The sequence below is a fragment of the Trichosurus vulpecula genome, chromosome 1 (assembly GCF_011100635.1).
Source record: "Trichosurus vulpecula isolate mTriVul1 chromosome 1, mTriVul1.pri, whole genome shotgun sequence".
In the NCBI taxonomy this organism is placed as follows: domain Eukaryota; kingdom Metazoa; phylum Chordata; class Mammalia; order Diprotodontia; family Phalangeridae; genus Trichosurus; species Trichosurus vulpecula.
The window spans coordinates 493,952,309-493,965,597 of NC_050573.1; the positions used below are offsets into that span (position 1 = coordinate 493,952,309).

Here is a 13,289-nt window from a genome sequence, read left to right on the forward strand (position 1 = left end):
TTCTGTTTTCCTCTTCTGTTACTGTCATCTTTGAGTCACTTGGTCTGTCAACAGACAATTTTAGAATACCCACTGCGTGTGAGGTTTGGTGCCAAACTCGTTGAAGGGTTTCAGATTGCAGAACAATTGCATATGGATATTTCTAGTTATAAATACTTGACCAACCTCCAGGGGTGGAGTTTCCTACCCTTTAAACCTCTATGTGGCCAGCTGTCAAGCTAACTTTTTTGCTGTAAGTGCCAGAATTAATTGTAGAGATAGTCACATATCAGCCACTGTATAGATAACCTTGAAAAAAAAAGAAGCAAAATGGATCACAACAAATCAACTGCCAATACTGATAAAATCCATCAGAATCGACTGTCAAGCGTTTCAGTAGATGAAGACCAAGACGCAGCCTTAACAATCGTGACCGTCCTGGACAAAGTGGCTACAATAATAGACAGTGTCCAAGAAAGTCAGAAGAGAATAGAAGAGAGACATCGAACGATGGAAAATACGATCAAATCTGTCCAGATTGACATGTTGAAGCTTTCCCAGGCACACAGTAACACAGGATATATAGTGAACAAGCTGTTTGAGAAAACCCGGAAAGTCAGTGCTCATGTCAAAGAAATAAAAGCACGTGTGGAGAAGCACAGCCTAAACGTGAAGAAGGTGGAAACCAAGCAAGAGGAAGTGCTAAGAAAAAACAAATTTCGAGTGGTCATATTCCAGGTAAGCTTCCTCTCAGATTTATTTTCATTACCCAGAGTTTCTTCCAGACTTTCCTTATCCCACAAATAATTTTCAAAGGAAGGAGATCACTCTTTGTATTATAGAGCTTAATAATGACATGGAATAGTGGAGGCAGCTTGGGACAGGGAAGAGAGTGTTATATACTTAGCATAAGAGAACCAGGACTCAGAGTCTGGCCCTGCCACTTGCTTCTTACCGAATGACCTTGGGCAAATTACCTAATGGGTATCACTTTCTCTTCTATAAAATAAGGGGTCAAAATAAATGACCTCTAAGGTCCCTTCTAGCTCTAAATCTATGACACTTTAAAATGGATCCTGGTTTCCAAAGGGGTTTCAGTACAAAATCCTCCTGACGGGAACCAACATGCTATTATTAGTCCCCCAGGCTTCTCGACCATTAAGTGTAAAATGAACTGTGGATCAGTCAAGGCTATTTCTTGCCTGCGAAATGCAATATGAGGCAGGCTTTCTCAGCCCATTAGCCATACATGACAATCATCTCTGCTGCTTTTTACTTTTTACCTCATTAGGGATAGGCCAAAATAATAAAAATTCTATTTATATAACCTTATGTGGAAAAAATATAGGCCATAGCAGGAAGAAGAGACATCCTTCTTCCTGGGTTGGGGAACTGAAGGGAAGCAAAGTTGAAACAGTGATGTACTTTAAGCCAGGAAGTAGTGGACTGAATCCTGACTCAGAGATAGTAGCTGTGTGACCCTGGGCAAGTCACTTAACCTCTCTCAGCCTGTTTCTTCATGTACAAAAGGACGGGTTTAGACTTGATTAAGGTCCCTTTTGGCTCTGAATGTATGGTTCTGTCCCACTTTCTGAGCTACATTCTCTATGGAGGCAAGTGGGAGGCAGAATTATATAATAGATAGAAAGCTGGCCTTGAAGTCAGGAAGACTTGGATTCAGATCCTGCTTTGGAAACATACTAGCTCTCTGACCATGGACAAATCAATTCACCTCTTAGCTTTTGTAGGCAAGTATCTAAAATTCTGTTACAGAATCGCTGAACTGCATCAGTGTAGGGAGTTCCCATACAGGGAAGTTCCCTATAGAGAAGAAGCCAGAGGTCTGGATCTCCCTCCCCACCATCCCACCAAAGAAAAGAAGCATTTGAACTACTTTGTGCATCACCTTCTTGATCTTTAAAATGGGCAGCAGAGTTGGACTGTGTAGATAGATGAGTTGTTGGGCATCTGCCAGGCAGTCTAGGTGGCTATACTGGAGGCAGGAGGGTATGGGCTGCAAGCAAAGACACCAGACCCAACAACTAACTCACAGAACTGTATTTTTAAATAGTTATCTTTGGCGAGACTTTCTGATAATGATGCAACCACGGATGGGTGACGTGCCATCTGCATCTGTTTATAAACCCTGAATGAAGCAGGGACAGGGCATCAAAGCTCCTACTGAGGCAGTTTTTTTCTTGTAGGCGTCTTTGACTCTCATCTGAATTGATCAGTCGTTGCTGTCAATTAAGTAGCAGGATAATTGCAACAAGCATCTCATGGGCATCCCTGCTTCAGGGTCTCCCCACTCCTATCTATCTTTCACTTTGTTGTCAAAGCGATTTTTCTCGAGTATAGATCTGGCCATGTCGCCCACACCCCTAGTGGCTCCCTATTACTTCCAGGACCAATACAAAGTCTTCTCTTTAGTACTGAAAGCTCATCACAACCTGATCTCTTTCTGCCTTTCCAGTCTTCTTATGTTTTATTTCCTTCCACATGCTCTACATTTCTTCTTTTTTTTTACCTTTTTTTATTACTGAAACTTAAACACACAATAAAAGAAAGAGAAACTCATTATAAACTTAAATATTGAAACTTAAATACATAATAAAAAAAGAAAAAGAAGCATGTCGTGCACATCAGGACATAAAAGAGGATTCAAAATATATAGCAATAAATTTCCATTTCAGGAAAGCCTATAGGATAACTACTACATGTTGTGTTGAAACACACACTCTACATTTCAACTATAGTGGCTTACTTGGTGTTCTTTACACATAATGTTCCATCTTCAAGCTCCATGCCTTTTTTCTGGGAAAGATGAAGGAAGAAAAGAAGAAAGGCAGGAGGCAGGGAGGAAGGAAAGAGGAAGGGAGGAAAATAAGGAAGGAAAAGAGGGAGGGAGAGAGGAAGAAGGAACATCTTTCCCAAGGAAATATAATAAAGTACCGCCAAATCCACAATCTTCAAATTCAATTAAACAAATTCATAAGTACCTACTATGTGCAATGTACTATACTAACATTGGGGGTACAAATATTCAATAATAATATTAGGTGACTTTATAGAGAATGATTATTATCACATTTGATTCTCACACCAGCCTTGATAAAGATGTTCCATGTTAGACATTTTTAAAAATCTTATTTAATTTTTAATTTATGAAATAAAACAAGCATTTCTATAATATAGTATAATAAAAAAAGATGATTGCACATGAAACTGCAAGTATCTTATGAACAGGTTAATGATTAGACAGTTTGCAGATAAGAAAACTGAGGAACAGGGAACATAATCCAACTTGCCCAAGTACACATATGCATACATAGCAAATTCAGGATTCAAGTTCCAATCCCCATATTCCAAATCTAATGCTTTTTTTTATTCCACTATGCTGCCTCTTCGAATTAAACCTAACTACTGATCTCAAGAAATATATGTGTATATATGTACATAAATGCATGTATGCTTGTACACAATTTCTACTTGCATTCACATATGTTATATGTATTTAAATTGTGTGTATGCATGTCTATATGTATCTGTGTGTTCTACCTTCCTCCTTCCCCCTCCCTTTGCTTCCTACCTCCCTCCCTCTCTCCCTTACTCCAAGAAAAGTGATTCCATCACTGTGTGTCTTCCCTCTGCTGACCCAGATTACAACTTCTCCACACCTTAGGAGACCATATCGTGAGTTGCTAAGGCCAAAAATTTTCTATCACTTTGCTCACCAACCTTCTCATGGTGAACCTCTTTGATCTTACCTAGGCTGATACCCAGACTATAGACCCAATCTATGGCCAGACCCATCGTGCAGCTCTTTCTAGCTTGGTAGGGATGGCCTTTGAGAATGAAGGGTCAACTGGGTAAGGCTTTGGAGCTTGAGTGTCTTTTCTTATGCTAAATTGTAAGATATTAAATGGCAGGGACCACATCCTGACTTTTCTCTCTAATTCCCCATTATGTTCTACACGAATTGCTCAGCCCATCACTGATTTTTTTTTCTCAGCTTTATATCTCCTCTAGTGGCCAATGCTTGATACATATTTTTTAATTGAGTCCATGAATGTCACAGAACATCATAGTATTAGGAGAATAGGTCCTCTCATTTTACACGTAAAGAAATTGAGGCCCGTAGAAGTGAAATGATTTGCCCAAGGTCACATACCAAACAGCAGAGCCAACATTTGAACACAGGTTCCCTAATCCAGTGTTCCTTCCTCTATACCACGCTGCCTAGTCAATGTTAAGTTAAACGCTGGAAGAGGATAGATGTTATATAGAAATAATATTGTACTCTCCCCTTCAACTTACAGAAACACATAAAGTCAAACCCGGAAGGTGCCTTCGAATCATAGAGTTCAATCCCCTAATTCTGTAGATAGGAAAATTGAGACCCGGAAACATGTCATGATTTACTCAAGATTACACAATTAACAAAGCTGACAAACACTCGGTTCTCTTGAATCTCACCCTACTTCTATTTCTGTATTATTTATTTATTGTTCAGTCATTTCAATGGTGACCGAGTCTTCGTGACCCCATTTGGGGTTTTCTTAGCAAAGATACTGGAGTGGTTTGCCATTTCCACTCATTTTATGGATAAGTAAACTGAGGCAAACAGGGTTAAATGACTTGCCACACAGCTGAGGCTGAATTTGAACTCAGGTCTTCCTGACTCCAGGCCTGGTGCTCTACCCACTGCACCACCTCGCTTCTATTTCTACGAGGTGCTAATTTTCTCCTAATTGTTGTCCATCATTATCATCATTGCCATCTTACTGAACTCTCATATACAGAGTCAATTTTCCAAGTGCTTTATGAAAGGAATAGAAGTTCTTAAAAAGTTAAAATTTACAGCCAACCCTAAGTGTAGTAGAATTTCTGGACCTCAGTTTCTTTATATATGAAATGAGGGATGAGCATAGGTTTCAGTCTCATGACCAGTGGGTCACAAAGGGTCAGAAAAACTCCTGGGTGGGACAGAACCAGACTAATGTAATTGGGAAATGTTTAACAAAATAAATGAAAACAAAACACAACATAGATGATGTTAATTTGTAGTTTTCTAAGTCAACATGTGGCCCTCAGGGGTCTGTCTCTGAGTTTGACTCCATGTCCTCTTCTGTCTCTTCCAGCCCTAGCCTCTGTGATCCTACGAGCATGTCAATCTCACGCCTGCCCACACTGGCATGTCAGTGCAGGCGGGAAAAGGGATGGGTGGGGAACACCAACAACTTCCCTAAAAGGACTGAGGCTTTGGGGAGACAGGTGGATCTAGAGAAATGATTAGCTCTTCCAAATTCCTTACATTTTTTGCCCCAGAATCTATGTAGTATAGACTTCCTGGCCTGAATCCCTGTCCCAGCAACTGGTTTTCCCATTCCCCTCAGCATGAGCCATGCCTCAGGAAATATATGACACTTTGAACAGTAAATGTTATTTTCCCACATGTTATATGTATATACACACATACATGCCTACATATGTGTGTCTGGCATGGTGATATATAATATAATTCCGTTGTACCATCATGGCAGGCATGTGATATTATGGATTAAATCTAGATTTAGCTTGGACAGCAGATTCAAGGCACCCATGAACCATAAAATCCAATTAAAAACTACTTTGAGGTAGTGAGGTGGGGCAATGTCTAAAGCACTGAACCTGGAGTCAGGACAGCCTTTGTTCAAATCCAGCTTCAGACACTTACTAACTGTGTGACCCTGGACAAGTCACCTCTGTCTGCCTTCATTTGCTCATCTGTAAAACGGACATAATAATTGGCACCGACCTCCCGGGAGAGTTGTGAGGATAAAATGAGATAATATTTGCCAAACCTCAAAGCACCATATAAATGCTAGCTATTATTACTATTAATATTTTTAATTGAAAATGCAGAATCCATGAATAAAAAAATATAAAATACAATTCCCCTTTCTTCGGTTATCAGATCAGAAACTAAAGAAAATGACTATGCGATTGGAGCTCAGGAAAAGACCTCTGACAAATCCAGGCCCACCAGCCTATAGTTTAGACCACAGAGTATGTAAAACCCCAGGCAGGACTGAGTTAAAGAGCAGGAGGAAGGACCACTGCAGCCTGGGGAGCCTGCCCGAGCTTGGACCACACGTTCCCTCAAAAAATTCATGTTCTAAAGAGGAAACGGAATGTATGCACATAAACAGATGACACATACACACACACGATAAACACAGTGTTATTTCAATAGAGGAGGCACTGGCAGCTGGGAGGATTAGGGAAGGCTTCATACAGAAGGTGATGTTTAAGCTGAGCTTTGAAGGAGTCTAAGTGGCAGAGGGGAGCGAGGAGGGGACTCACAGGTACAGGAGCCACTCCAGGCCGGAGAGACAGAGACTGGAAATGGAATGTTCTGGGTGAGAAACACCAAAGCAAGGCTGGCTGTATAGTAGAGAGAGAAGTCCCATTTCTGATATGAGATCTTGGCCCTGGTCAGGCCATTTTGTCTTTCTTAGCCTCCGTCTCATCACCTGTAACATGGATATAATAATACTTGGACTATTTGCCCCCATGAAGTTGTCATGAAGAGAGCTATTTAAAGCTGAGAATGAGAGTTCTCATAAATGGTAATTGTCAGTTTTATGTCAGACCTTGGAGGAATATAACTCTGGTTTGTTTAGCTGAAGGAAAAAAAATATGGCCATCATCTGTTAACTAATTTGAATATTTTTGTGAAAAAATTCAGTGTTTGTTCTTATAGAAATCTCATTATTGCTAGCTAGACTCAGACATAGGAAAAAAAAAAGTAGAGGGAAATCTGACTTGGACTCCTTGACCTTCTCTATTCCAGGCTCTTCCTGAAAACTCCCTTTCTTTTTTTTTTTTTTTTTGGAGGGGAAAAGGGAAGGCAATTCAGGTTAAGTGACTTGCCCAAAGTCACACAGCTTGTAAGTGTGTCAAGTGTCTGAGGTCACATTTGAACTCAGGTCTTCCTTATTCCGGGGCCAGTGCTCTACTCACTGCACCATCTAACTGCCCCAGAAAGCTCCCTTTCTAGTTCCCAGGTCAGCCGACTTCATTTCTCTTTTGCAAGACTCATTTGCTACTTTTTTTCTGCTTAAATTTTATTTTATTTATTTCTTCCTCATTCCCTGAAATTATCCCATAGGTAGAATATCTATACATAGTCCTGCAGCAACTCTCACATAGTTCCACATTAGTTCTTGTACAAGGCCACATACACACACACACACACACACACACACACACCTCTTTAGACTTTGATGCATCTCATGAAGCAGAATGCTAGAATGAAAGAAGCATTGGTTCTGGAGTAAGAGGACCAGGGATCAAACCCTGCTTCTGATACCCGGGAACTTTACATGACTTTGGACAATTCACATCCCCTTGGACTTCAGTTCTGTCATTTGTAATGTCAGGGGGTTATACTAAATTGGGTTTTCTGGGGAAAGAGAGAGCAAGACAGAGACAGAGACAGACAGAGACAGAGAGAGACACAGAGAGACAGAGACAGAGGGAGAGCAACATAGAGACATTGACAGAGAAAGAAATACAAAGAGAAACATACTGAGAGAAACAGAGACAATGAGAGATAGTGAGAAATGGAGAGATGGGCCAAGGGGAATACCCACCATGCTAAGAGCATGAATGTCTTTGGAGTACAAATGGGGCATTCAGCCTGTCCATTTGTTATTTCTCACACTCACCACATAACCATCCCACCTTCTTCCCAGAGCACACACTGCCTCAATGATGTCTTTTATCCCTCTTCTCCTATGCAAGTCATTGCTGATAACATGCCACGACCTATTTATAGCTGCCATTTGTCTTTCCATTGCCACACACTTTCATGCACATATTTGAGCTGATGGGTAAATAAAGGAGAGGGACAGGAGAGAGAGAGAAAGGGGAGGGGGAGAAAAGAAAGGGAGAGAGAGAGAGAGAGAGAGAGAGAGAAAGACAGAAAGACAGACAAGGGGCGATTAAGGGAATTTGAACAAAGCAAACAAAGGATGCTAATTAATACATGTCAAATCCAATTATGAGGAATGGAGTTTGAAAGGAGGATTCTGTATTAAGAAGCTGTTTCTACTTCTCATAGTAACAGTGTTTGTCAATCTGTTTTTATAATGAATTCTCCACAATTAACAATCCTCCCCTGAAGTCCTCCATTGCTTCCCCATCACGGTATGTAGGTGGCCCTAGGTCCTTGAAGGCTATGCCTTAAGATCTGACAGGTCCTTCCAAGTCACTTGATGATAAAAAATATGTCTGTCATCTGACAACCAGCTCATATAAATTCAGGAAGGCTCACCGCCAGATTGGCAGCACTAGTGAATTTTTTTTTCTTTCACAGCAACTGGCAAAGACCAAAGGCAAAGAGGAAGTTCCTCCACAGATGAAATCATAGATCCTTGCAGTTCTGAAGTGTTCGGTCTGACTTCTCCAACTCTCACTCAAAAGTTGGGTCCCCCCAGGAATCAGAGATACTTTAATTAGTTGTAAGGGAATCTCTGAGTCCACAGTCCTAGCACTATAACCTCCAAGCTTCGCTGATATATCCGCCTTCTGTAGTTAGCTAGAGGACAACCATCTTAAAGCAAATATATTTATTTACTAAGATAGCATTGTAAGAGTGGTAGATAGAAAATATTTTCCCCATAAACCTGGGACATGTCCAGTCATGTCTGATTCTTCATGGGTTTTCTTGGCAAAGATACTAGAATGGTTTGCCATTTCCTTCTCCAACTCATTTTACAGATGAGGAAACTGAGGTAAATAGGGTTAAGTGACTTACCCAGGATCACAAAGCTAATGAGTGTCTGAGGTCAGATTTGAACTCAGGAAGACGAGTCTTCCGGCCCAGCACTCTTTCCGCTGTACCACCTGGCTGCCCACAAAGCACTATTACTGATGGATAAAGGTGGGGAGGAGAAGGAAACCTCCCTCCACTGCTGCACTCAGGAAGAGGTGCAGGGGGAAAGACCAAATACAAGTGGGTTCTTCCTCAATGGTCACTTCTCTTCTCAAATGCCAAGACAGCCCTGATTTCAGATCTTTCCTGTTTTATAAAAGCCACCAGGAAGTGGCTTCTTTCTGAGCTAGTGGCTAACTGACCTTATAATTCCAAAAAGGTGATTAAGGAACTTCTTCACACCTCCAAAAAAAGTAAAGAAAAAATACACATTTTAAAAAAAATACTTCCTTTACACTGGCCAGTCAAAATCTGAGATGGGTATGCAAATGGTTAACGTCAAAGTCTTTTCATCTCTGTTTCTGCTACCTGTGCTTTTTGTCTTCTAACCTCATCAAGGGGGTTGGCGAGGGGACCCCCAAAGTTCCCCGATCAACCCCCTGTTAAAAGAATAATCCTATGTGACCAAAGCTTTTCTGGGTACTGTCTGTCCATTTAATAGGCATTTGGTCACATTCTGTTTTTACAGAGAAAGGAAGAGAAAAGCCTAACTCTTCAAGTTGGGATTTTGGGGGTTTTGTGGCCATCTGTTATTAGTTTTTAATTCTTCACTGATGGACTCAGAGTGCAGATTGAAAGCGTTTTTTCCCTTCATTTATTTTCTTGCTTCCCCTTGACCCCAAACATGGTTAATGTGGAAATATATTTTGTTTGACTTCGTATGTATAATGAATATCATATTTCTTGCCTTATCAGCACATAGGGGAGGAGGTGGAGGGAGGGAAAATTTGGAACTTGAGAATAAAAATAAATTTTTTTAAAAGGAGGCAAAAAAACCCCAACAACCTTCTCTTCCCTCTTCAATCTCATACTCTTAAGTCAGACCTTCCAACTGATAGTGCAGCCTGTGGCTACAGCAGGTGTTAGGAGTGAGGAGGAGTTATAAGGAATTTTGATCCCTCCCACCACCACTGATTCATCAGAGCAACAGGGTTCCTACACATATTTCTTTTTACATCTATCATCCCTGTGCCCAGTGCCAGGGAATTTTAAGTAACAAAAGACAACAGAGATGTTAACAAAACAAGCAGAGTAAAAGAAAAGGCTTAATTATCTTGCTACTGCTCTCCCTGCAGCCTTTGGAAAGTGGATGGCTGTGTGCTTATTTTCCTTGACTATATTCTTTTTTACAAGAAACACCTTCTATCTGGGGTGAGAGACAGTTGGTGGGTGGGTAGCTATAATGATAGAAAAGAAGAAGAAACGAGTGTCAATGATGCATTTTAAATACACAGAAGTGAGCAAAAAGAAGGGGGACATTAATGAACATGGCAGTTTCATTGCTACTGCGTTAAATTTAATACAGGTGCACCTCGGAGATAGTGGGGTTTGGTTCCAGACCACCACAATAAAGTGAATATAGAAATAAAGTGAGCCACATGAATTTTTTGGTTTCTCAGTGCATATAAAAGTTATGTTTACGCTATTCTGTAGTTTATTAAGTTAGCAATAGTATTATATTTAAAAACAATGTGCATACTTTAATTAAAAAGTACTTTATTGCTAAAAAAAATGCTAACCATCATTTAAACCTTCGATGCATGGTATTCTTTTTGCTGGTGGAAGGTCTGGCCTCAATGTCAATAGCTGCTGACTGATCAAGGTGGTTGTGCTGAAGGTTGGGGTGGCTGTGGCAATTTCTTAAAATAACATGACAACGAAGCTTGTCACCTCATTGATTGACTCTTCATTTCACTTGAACACTTAGGGCTGTTAATTGGCCTCATTTTAATATTATTGTAGCTCAGTGAATAGGGAGGCCCAGGAGAGGGAGAGAAACAGGTAACAGCCCCATGGGAGGAGCAGTCAGAACACGCACGCACACACACACACACACACACACACACACACACCATTTATCTATTAAGTTTACCATCTTATATGGGCATGGTTTGTGGAGCCCCAACACAATTACAGTAGTAACATCAAAGATCACTGATCATAGGTCACCATAACAGATATAAGAATAATGAAAAAGTTTGAAATATTGTGAGAGTTACCAAAATGTGACAGAAACACAGTGTGAGCACATGCTGTTGGAAAAATGGTACCGATAGATTTGCTCCATGTGGGGTTGCCACAAACCTTCAATTTGTGAAAAATACAATATCTGTGAAGTACAGTAAAGCAAAGCACAATAAAATAAGATATAACTGTACACATTTAAAAAAAGCTAGACATAATATAAGTTCACAGCTGCATATACTGTTGTCCTTTCTGGCTTTTTTTTTAATATTGAAATGCTCATGTTTGTTGATATTTGTTAAGTTCACAGGGAAAAGAAAATTCATATAAAAAAAGAAATTGGTTGGCTCATTGGGCAAGCTTTTTTGCCCCTTGAATCTTTCTTTGGTTTTAATTTGTTAAACTAATTTAATATTTATCTGAAATAAGATTATGGAGCTTCTTTTAAGAATTGTTACTTATCGGTCAGTTCTAGATTCTAGACTTTTTAAAGTCTTGTTTGATTTAAAAATACCCTTTGTTTAGTATGAGGTCTTGGATGAATCTCTTCAACACTTGCTTGCTTTTCACTATCTGAGATAGTCTTTTGTGTAACTAACATTTGGTGGGAAGAAGTCAAGACAATAGATGTAAGCTTGGGTTACCCTCCCCTTTTAAAGGGATGGCATCTTGGAAAGTAGCTTGAATCTAAAATAATTGCTCCTCTAACCCATCAGTGGGGGAGCACACAGATGTGGTTCTGGTTGCCTTTGCAGTTCTTTCTCCTGCACCCCTCAGGGCAGGAATCAGAGTCTCTCTTGGAGAGGGGTGACAAGATTCCAGAGATATCCATCCATGCCTCCCCTCAAGCTACCTGCCTTCACTTAGACATTTAGACATCATTGGTTGTGCGACCTGGGGCAAGTCACTTCAGTCTCAGTTTGCTTATCTGTATAATAGGTCTAATACCACTTTCTCTACCCACCCCACAGGGCTGTTGTAAACCTTTAAATGATATAGAAATGGATCCTATTATAATTTCCATTCTTTCCTCTCCCCCCACCAGGAGGAAGTCCAATGTCCTACATCTCTCTCTGTTGTCAAGGAAAAAAGCCTGCTTGAGAATACACAAGAAGATGAGTTCTGCCTCCCAGATGATCTCTCTTCTGATGAAGAATATGAAATTGAAGAAAGCAGAGCTGCCCAGTTTAAAAAGTCAGGAAAGAAGCAGATCGATAACATCAAAAAGGCCTTCTCGAAAGAAAACATGCAGAAGACAAGACAGAATTTTGACAAGAAAGTAGACAGAATTCGGACTAGAATTGTGACTCCTGAGAGAAGAGAAAGGATCAGGCAGTCGGGAGAGAGACTGAGGCAGTCGGGAGAGAGACTGAGGCAGTCGGGAGAGAAACTGAGGCAGTCGTCAGGAGAAAGACTGAAGCAGTCTGGTGAAAGATTTAAGAAAACAATTTCTAAAGCAACTCCAACGAAAGAAACTTTCAAGATGCATCTCCACAAGAAAGGAAAGGAACGAACCACTGCAGAAGGCCAAGAAGGCATTCAGGATATGGGCATGGATATCATTAGCAGCAGTGGGGCTGATGAACCCTACACGGAAATGACAGCTACAACCGAGAATGTACAAGGCAAAGAAGTATATCCTTCCCAAGCAGAAGAGGAAACCCAGATTCCTATGGAAAATATAGATCTGCAACCCAAAACAAAAGCAAGTAATGAGGAATCCCTTTTGCTGGATTTAAAACAATCAGCATAAAAGAGAACCAAACAGCCTTTGATTGTGCGTCTGCTTCATCAAACAATTCTAACTAGAAAGGATAGTAATTTTTATTTTTAATATCATATAAAGATAGATAAATGCTATTATTTCATTTAGTGTATTCCAGGCTATCAATTATGTTTTAATAAGCTGGGCAATATAAAAATCTCACTTTATTGGCATTTGAGGAATAAAACCCCAATGAGTGATGAAGCTTTTTTGTCGCTGTGGTTGAGCTTATTGCATTTTGCCTTTTCCTTCACAAGTGTGGAAAATCTTGGGTCCCTTTTCTCTCTTTTGGGAGGGGGAGGATTTCAAAGTCTGAAGCATTTGGGTGTCTAAAAGAAACAAAAGAAATTATTTAGTTGATACGTTCATATGCAAATAAACTCTTGACTTTTGGCCCATTGGTAACAGCAGGAAAGTTATTATAGTAGGATCAGTAGCAAAAACATTTATATAAATTTTGCTCTAAAATATGTCTGTCCACACGCTCAAAATTCAATCATTTAAAATACTTGCATCAGTTACGTGTATGATACTTTTGCCCCTGAACTGGAACAGCCTGGCCGCCCATGGGGACATTGTTTCTCCTAATGCTGTGGGGGT

General features: G+C 40.2%; 1 protein-coding gene across 1 annotated transcript; it reads left to right on the top strand.

The window, feature by feature from the left end:
* The first annotated feature begins 105 nt into the window (after positions 1–105).
* Positions 106–12,897, top strand: CAVIN4 (caveolae associated protein 4). Its single transcript, XM_036736387.1, has 2 exons — positions 106–717; positions 11,970–12,897. Exons 1-2 carry the CDS (start codon positions 310–312, stop codon positions 12,675–12,677), a joined length of 1,116 nt encoding a protein of 371 aa, XP_036592282.1. The 5' UTR covers positions 106–309; the 3' UTR covers positions 12,678–12,897.
* Positions 12,898–13,289: the final 392 nt, after the last annotated feature.